General features: G+C 40.5%; 1 protein-coding gene across 1 annotated transcript in view; it reads left to right on the top strand.

The window, feature by feature from the left end:
* The window catches only part of LOC133570707 (phosphatidylinositol-3-phosphatase SAC1-A-like), a 63,003-nt gene continuing 54,175 nt past the window's right edge, over window positions 1-8,828 (top strand). The window contains exons 1-2 of the mRNA XM_072916577.1: window positions 1-20; window positions 5,593-6,128. Of these exons, the coding sequence (XP_072772678.1) occupies window positions 1-20; window positions 5,593-6,128 (556 nt within the window). The remainder of the gene's footprint in view (window positions 21-5,592; window positions 6,129-8,828) is intronic.

Here is an 8,828-nt window from a genome sequence, read left to right as displayed (position 1 = left end):
ATGGCTCAGAGAGAAATCAAGTAAACAAAGGTGTCCAAGGGGCTTGAAGTGATAAAATATCCATCCATGCATCCATTTTCTACCGCTTGTCCCTCTGGGGTCTCGGGGGGTGCTGGATCCTATCTCAGCTGTATTCAGGCGGAAGGCAGAGTACACCTTGAACAAGTCGCCAGATCATCGCAGGGCCTGTTGAAATAAAAATATTTGACTGATATATAAATATTAGTCTGTAAATAAAACTGATATTGATAACCAATGTTGGGTTAGTTACTGAAAACCAGTATCTAGTTACAGTTAGTAGTTACTTTATTTCAAAAGTAACTCAGTTACTTACACCAAAAAGTAATGTGTTACTGTGAAAAGTAACTATTTAGTTACTTATATACTGTATATATATATATTTATATATATATATATATTTTTTAAGGCTCCCATTAATGCCCTTTTAACCTTCATTTCAGTACTGTTATTGCACTGAAGAATAATACAATCTGTTGATCTCCTTGACATGCATTTGCATCACTGAACTCTGCTAAGCAATGTGGTCTACATACAACACACAAAGACAAAGATATGTTTCAAAGGGCCAATTTATTTTGGGCCAGAACAAAACTATTTTAAATAGCTGCAACATAACATAACAATATGTAACAAACAGCATAATAACAACATGTCACAACATAGCTGTAAACCTGGCTTCACCCAAGGAAGGCACACATGACATGATTATATGTCATGTCACTATATACAGCACACATACTGCTATACACACGCCTAACCAGGCCTTTTTTTCTCTCAAGGAATTGTGAAATAAAATCATGTCTTCAGTGAAGCCCAGAACACTCTACGCATTTCCCCAGTTTTAGTTTAGAGAAAAGGAAACATTGGCCTGGCCCACGAGGATCCCTCTTTATGTTTGTGAACTTTATAGTCTATACATTTAGAATGATGTGATAATGAATTAAATAAGTTTATTTCGGTCATATAATCAACCATCAACCATTTTGTGTGACCAGATTAACAGTACAGATTAGACATATTTAACAATCATACACATTTACGCACAAAAAGAAAATAAAAGAAAAAGAATGACCGAAAAAGGAATAGGCTGAAGCCAAAGCTTATATTTGCCTATCCTATACATTCACTGAAAATTAGATTGTCTGGAACATCAACGTTAAAAAAAATCAATGGGATGAAAGTAATTGTTACTATATTTTATAATTTTCAATGATTTCACCTTTCAAGGCTTTCTTAAACCTTAACAAAGAACTACATGTCTTCAGTTCATCACTGAGCTTGTTCCACCATTTAACTCCTAAAGTTAAAATACATTTGTATTTTATATTCTTTCTTACTTTACCTATTTCAAAAAGCAATACCCCCCGTGAATCATAGTTTTCTCTTCTTAATTTAAATAACCTAAGAATACAAGCTGGAAGGCTTGTTCTTTACTCGAAACATAATATCCATTGTTTTTAAAAACACAATATCTGAAAATTTTAACACATTAGAACTTATAAATAATGGATTGGCATGTTCATAGTAGCACGCTTTGCGTATTATTCTAATGACCCTTTTTTGAAGTTTAATTATTGGGTCTATGTTTGTTTTATAAACATTTCCCCAAAAGAATAATATAACACATGCAGACATTTCTTATTCAGCATGTGTTTTACTTTATAAAGAATAGCAATGGATTTGGATATTTTTCCCTTTATATATTCAATATGCGGTTTCCAACATAATTTATGATCAATTATTATTCCCAAGAATTTAGTTTCATATACTCTATCAATTTCCACTAGATTTAATTTTAATTTTGCTTCACAATTTGTCCTTGCACCACTAAACACCATAAATGTAGTTTTCTTATCATTTAATGATAACTTATTAATATCAAATCATTTTTTAGCTGAATCAACTCAACCTCTATTATCCTCAACACTTCCTTCAAGTCTTCTCCTGAACAATATACATTTGTATCATCTGCAAACATAATAAATTACTCCTCCCAAAAGCTCCACCCACTCGGCAGATGAGTTTATGAATTTCTTTAATAAGAAAATTGAACTCATTAGAAAGGAGATTAAAGACAACGCATCCCAGCTACAACTGGGTTCTATTAACACAGATACAACTGTATCTACGACGGATACTGCAATACAAAATAGTCTCTCTCTTTTTGATGAAATAACATTAGCGGAACTATTACAGCGTGTAAGTGGGATAAAACAAACAACATGTTTACTTGACCCACTTCCTGGGAAACTTATCAAGGAGCTTTTTGTATTATTAGGTCCATCAGTGCTAAATATTATAAACTTATCACTTTCCTCTGGCACTGTTCCCCTAGCATTCAAGAAAGCGGTTATTCATCCTCTGCTCAAAAGACCTAACCTTGATCCTGACCTCATGGTAAACTACCACCTTCCCTTTATTTCGAAAATCCTCGAAAAAATTGTCGCACAGCAGCTAAATGAACACTTAGTGTCTAACAATCTCTGTGAACCTTTTCAATCCGGTTTCAGGGCAAATCACTCTACGGAGACAGCCCTCGCAAAAATGATTAATGATCTACTGCTAACGATGGATTCTGATGCGTCATCTATGTTGCTGCTTCTTGATCTTAGCGCTGCTTTCGATACCGTCGATCATAATATTTTATTAGAGCGTATCAAAACACGTATTGGTATGTCAGACTTAGCTTTGTCGTGGTTTAACTCTTATCTTACTGACAGGATGCAATGCGTCTCCCATAATAATGTGACCTCGGACTATGTTAAGGTAACGTGCGGAGTTCCTCAGGGTTCGGTTCTTGGCCCTGCACTCTTTAGTATTTACATGCTGCCGCTAGGCGACATCATACGCAAATACGGTGTTAGCTTTCATTGTTATGCTGATGACACCCAACTCTACATGCCCCTAAAGCTGACCAACACGCCGGATTGTAGTCAGCTGGAGGCGTGTCTTAATGAAATTAAACAATGGATGTCCGCTAACTTCTTGCAACTCAACGCCAAGAAAACGGAAATGCTGATTATCGGTCCTGCTAAACACCGACATTTATTTAATAATACCACCTTAACATTTGACAACCAAACAATTACACAAGGCGAATCAGTAAAGAATCTGGGTATTATTTTCGACCCAACTCTCTCCTTTGAGTCACACATTAAGAGTGTTACTAAAACGGCCTTCTTTCATCTCCGCAATATCGCTAAAATTCGTTCTATTTTATCCACTAGCGACGCTGAGATCATTATTCATGCGTTCGTTACGTCTCGTCTCGACTACTGTAACGTATTATTTTCGGGTCTCCCTATGTCTAGCATTAAAAGACTACAATTGGTACAAAATGCGGCTGCTAGACTTTTGACAAGAACAAGAAAGTTTGATCATATTACGCCTATACTGGCTCACCTGCACTGGCTTCCTGTGCACTTAAGATGCGACTTTAAGGTTTTACTACTTACGTATAAAATACTACACGGTCTAGCTCCGTCCTATCTTGTCGATTGCATTGTACCATATGTCCCGGCAAGAAATTTGCGTTCAAAGAACTCCGGCTTATTAGTGATTCCCAGAGCCCAAAAAAAGTCTGCGGGCTATAGAGCGTTTTCTATTGGGGCTCCAGTACTATGGAATGCCCTCCCGGTAACAGTTAGAGATGCTACCTCAGTAGAAGCATTTAAGTCCCATCTTAAAACTCATTTGTATACTCTAGCCTTTAAATAGCCCCCCTGTTAGACCAGTTGATCTGCCGTTTCTTTTCTTTTCTCCTCTGCTCCCCTTTTCCTTGAGGGGGGGGGCACAGGTCCGGTGGCCATGGATGAAGTGCTGGCTGTCCAGAGTCGGGACCCGGGGTGGACCGCTCGCCTGTGCATCGGCTGGGAACATCTCTGCGCTGCTGACCCGTCTCCGCTCGGGATGGTGTCCTGCTGGCCCCACTATGGACTGGACTCTTACTATTATGTTGGATCCACTATGGACTGGACTCTCACAATATTATGTCAGACCCACTCGACATCCATTGCTTTCGGTCTCCCCTAGAGGGGGGGGGGGGGGGTTACCCACATATGCGGTCCTCTCCAAGGTTTCTCATAGTCATTCACATCGACGTCCCACTGGGGTGAGTTTTTCCTTGCCCTTATGTGGGCTTTGTACCGAGGATGTCGTTGTGGCTTGTGCAGCCCTTTGAGACACTTGTGATTTAGGGCTATATAAATAAACATTGATTGATTGATTGATTGACATTTCAATTTATTAGATACTGAACAAATATCATTTAAATAAAGTATAAATAACTTATGTCCCAATACCTAATGCCTACTCAGTGGCCTCGTGGTTAGAGTGTCCATACCAAAGACTATAAAAATGGGACCCATTACCTCCCTGCTTGGCACTCAAGGGTTGGAATTGGGGGTTAAATCACCAAAAATGATTCCCGGGCTCGGCACCGCTGCTGCCCACTGCTCCCCTCACCTCCCAGGGGGTGAACAAGGGGATGGGTCAAATGCAGAGGACACATTTCACCACAGCTAGTGTGTGTGTGACAATCACTGGTACTTTAACTTTAACCGAGCCTTGTGGAACCCCACAAGTTACTCTTCTTGGCTGTGATTTAGTCTTATTAATTTCCACATATTGAGATCTATTACTACTTAACCACTGTTGTGAAACACCCTTTATGGCATAATTTTCCAATTTTTGCAGAAGTTAGGAATGATCGATTGTGTCAAAAGCTTTACATAAGTCAATAAATACTCCAACGGTGTGTTGCTTTTTTCTATTGCTGTAGCTATGTTTTCTACAAAGTCCATCACTGCTAGGGATGTCGATCGATTACTCTTGAACTCATACTGATGGTCATTCAGTAGCTCATGTTTGTCAATGAACTTATCAAGTCTATTTACAAATAATTTCTCATTAATTTTTGCAAATTGAGGTAGTAGAGACACCGGTCTATAATTTGAGACCAGCCCTAGTGTGTGAATGTGAGTGTGAATGTTGTCTGTCTATCTGTGTTGGCCCTGCGATTAGGTGGCGACTTGTCCAGGGTGTACCCCGCCTTCCGCCCGATTGTAGCTGAGATAGGCTCCAGCGCCCCCCGCGACCCCGAAGGGAATAAGCGGTAGAAAATGGATGGATGGATGTATGTTTATCACCATTTTTCGAAATCAGAATAACTTTAGCAATTTTCATTTTGTAAGGAAACGTTCCAGTTGATATAAAGATTTATTACATATATAAGTAAACGGCTTCAGAACACAATCCATCACTTCTTTAACAAGTGACATATCCACGTTGTTACCATCGACATATTTTTTGTTTTTAAACTTTCTGACCAGTTCTAACACATCACTTTCACAAACACCGCCAAGAAACATTGAATTTTTAATGTCAGATACACGCTTTAACTTTTTCTCATCATTCATATTAAAATTAATATTTTTTGCCAGATTTGGGCCAACATTCACAAAAAACGTATCGTATTCCTCAGCTATTTCTTCTGCAAACGGTATATTTTCAATAATTGAGTTGTCATCTTTTATGCTGTAAAATCCTTTTTGCAATATTTTTTAATCATAGTATTAAGCACATTCCAAGTTTCAACTACTCTGACTTCTGGGAGATCGACCTGCTCCCTCACTTGTCGGCCGACACCACAATCCGACGAATCAAGGCACAGTTTGCACGTTATGGCGTCCCGGACAGAGCCATTTCGGATGGGCGAAGCCAGTTTGCGTGCAGTGAAATCCGGGCATTTGCAAGGGAGTGGGGCTTCGAACATGTCATATCCTCACCGCGGCACCCAAAATGGACAGGATGGAGGAGAGGGGTATGCCTGCAGCAGTTGGGACTCCGGTCCAATCTGGTCGACGTAGAGGGGACCACATATCGACGCAACAGAATTGATCTTCGACCGGCCGAGGCAACCACTGCCCAACCGCTGGCTCGACCACAATTGACCCCAGAGCAGCCTGCGAGTGGAGGTGGCAAAAGAGACAGTGTTGGTGGTGCTGGGGAGTCTCCAAGATCTTCACCGGCCCCAAGGTCACCGCTGTATTCTCCACAGGCCAGAGACACACCGCGTCGTGTGCTAGAGGGCCGGACTTTCTCCCGGAGTGGGAGGATTTCCTGACAGACTTGACCTCTTGGTCACACATGGACTGTGACACACACACACACACACACACACACACACACACACACACGCACGCACGCACGCACGCACGCACGCACGCACGCACGCACGCACACACACACACACACACACACACACACACACACACACACACACACACACACACACACACACACACACACACGCACTCGAATAAAACATGCATGGACTGTTTGCACTTTCAAACACACATGGACTGTGAATTTTGTTGAAGAAAAAAAAAGAAGAAAAAAAGGAGTGAGTGTTGTAACAATAAAAAAAAATTGATGTTCTGATTGATTGTGATTTGATGACTGGTGTGTTCTTATCCTGCTACTATGTAGTACTACGTTCTATTGCTATATATTTGATATCTGATATTGAATGTTGAACCAGGTATTGCTATCTGAGGTTGAATCTGGTGTTACTAGTATGTTGATGGTCTACAGTTGATTTACAGGCAGCATTGTTCTAGTGTGGATACTTTACTAAAGGAAGGGAGATGTTACAGGGTGATTGTATTGACATACTGCGCCACCCTGTGGCAGCCACGATGCCCTCACCTATAACATATCCCTGCGTCTCCGTTGTATTTCCTACATGAAATCAGTGACACACACTCGGCTGTCCACTTCAGTGGTGTAGACTTTACTGAACCAACTGCGCATGCCCCGAACATACATACACAACTACGGATGCTCATAAGGAACATCCACTACATCGCCCCTTCTCCAATGTACAACAAGGAATGAACAATCATTGCAATCAGAGGTGGGTAGAGTAGCCAGAAATTGTACTCAAGTAAGAGTACTGTTACTTTAGAGATGTATTACTCAAGTAAAAGTAAGGAGTAGTCACCCAAATATTTACTTGAGTAAAAGTAAAAAGTATGTTGTAAAAAAACTACTCAAGTACTGAGTAACTGATGAGTAACATACACACACATATCATAGGAGGTTATACTTGTATAGCGCTTTTCTACCTTCAAGGTACTCAAAGCGCTTTAACAGTATTTCCACATCCACACACTGATGGCGGGAGCTGCCATGCAAGGCGCTAACCAGCAGCCATCAGGAGCAAGGGGTGAAGTGTCTTGCCCAAGGACACAACAGACGTGACTAGGATGATAGAAGGTGGGGATTGAACCCCAGTAACCAGCAACCCTCCGATTGCTGGCACAACCACTCTACCAACTTTGCCACGCCGTCCCAAAAAAACCCAAATTAACTAAAATGCTTTCAAAAAGTGTTAGCATTCTAATGGTAGCATGCTAACATTAGCATGATAAAAGGGGAACAGCTAGGATACTTCTAAGATGGCGCCAAGGGACAAAATCCTTGATTATTAAGTTGAAAAGTAAAAAAAATACTAAAATGCTAACATAAAACATTACCATTTTAACATTAACATGGTAGCAGGCGAACAGCTAGCATACTTCTAAGATGCTTACATTAACATGATAACAGGGGAACAGTTAAAGAACCACTGATAGTCACACACACTAGGTGTGATGAAATTACCCTCTGCATTTGACCCATCCCCTTGTTGCACCTTCTGGGAGGTGAGGGGAGCAGTGAGCAGCAGCGGTGGCTGCGCTCTGGAATCATTTAGGAGATTTAACCCCCAATTCCAACCCCCCAATTTCAACCCTTGATGATGAGTGCCAAGCAGGGAGGTAATGGGTCCCATTGTTATAGTCTTTGGTATGACTCGACCGGGGTTTGAACTCACAACCTACCGATCTCAGAGCGGACACTCTAACCACAAGGCCACGGAGCAGCAACTACCATACTTCTAACATGGCACCAAGTAACAAAATCCATGACTAGTAGGTTAAAACGTACAAACGTTGCTACAATGCTGCCATACACGTTAGCTTGGTCATGTTAGCAAACTAACATGAACATGCTAACTGGGGAACAGCTAGCATACTTCTACAATGGCGCCAAGTAACAAAATCCATGATTATTAGGGTACAAAGTACAAAATCAGTTAAAATGCTAGTATAAAGTTACCATGTTAATGTTAGCATGCTAACAACATATTAACAGGGGAACAGGTAGGAGGATAATTCTAAAATGGTTTAAAGTAAAGAAATCCATGATTGTAAGAGTAAAATGTTCATAATTAGCTTACGATCATATAAAATGTGCTAACATTAGAACAGTTAGCATACTTCCAAGATGGCGCCATGTAATGAAATTCATGAGCTGAACAGGTCGGTGTTGGAATTTTTTAAATGGGTTGAGAAATGTCTCATTAATTTCAATGGGAATTCCCTGGTGATTTGGGAATTTTGGGAAAATCGAGAATTTTTAGGAATATAGAAAATAATGCAATTGCCCTATTTATTGATTTGTCAAAAGCATTTGACACAGTAGACCACAGTCTGTTAATTCAAGCCCTTCATCACGTTGGATTATCTAAAAATGCTGCTGCTGGTTCACAGACTATCTTTCCAGCAGAACACAGCGTGTACAGGTGGCTGGGACCACCTCTTCATTACTGGACATTACCAAAGGAGTTCCACAAGGCTCAGTGCTGGGGCCCATTTTATTTTCTATCTACTTAAATAATCTTTGCAATAATTTGTCAAATGCAATGTACCATTTTTATGCAGACGACACCATTATTTATTGCGGTTCAACCTCCATCACTCAGG

This window comes from Nerophis lumbriciformis, linkage group LG28 (assembly GCF_033978685.3).
Source record: "Nerophis lumbriciformis linkage group LG28, RoL_Nlum_v2.1, whole genome shotgun sequence".
NCBI classification, from domain to species: domain Eukaryota; kingdom Metazoa; phylum Chordata; class Actinopteri; order Syngnathiformes; family Syngnathidae; genus Nerophis; species Nerophis lumbriciformis.
The sequence above is the reverse complement of the archived record's forward strand: the minus strand, read 5'-3'. Positions and strand labels throughout refer to the sequence as shown.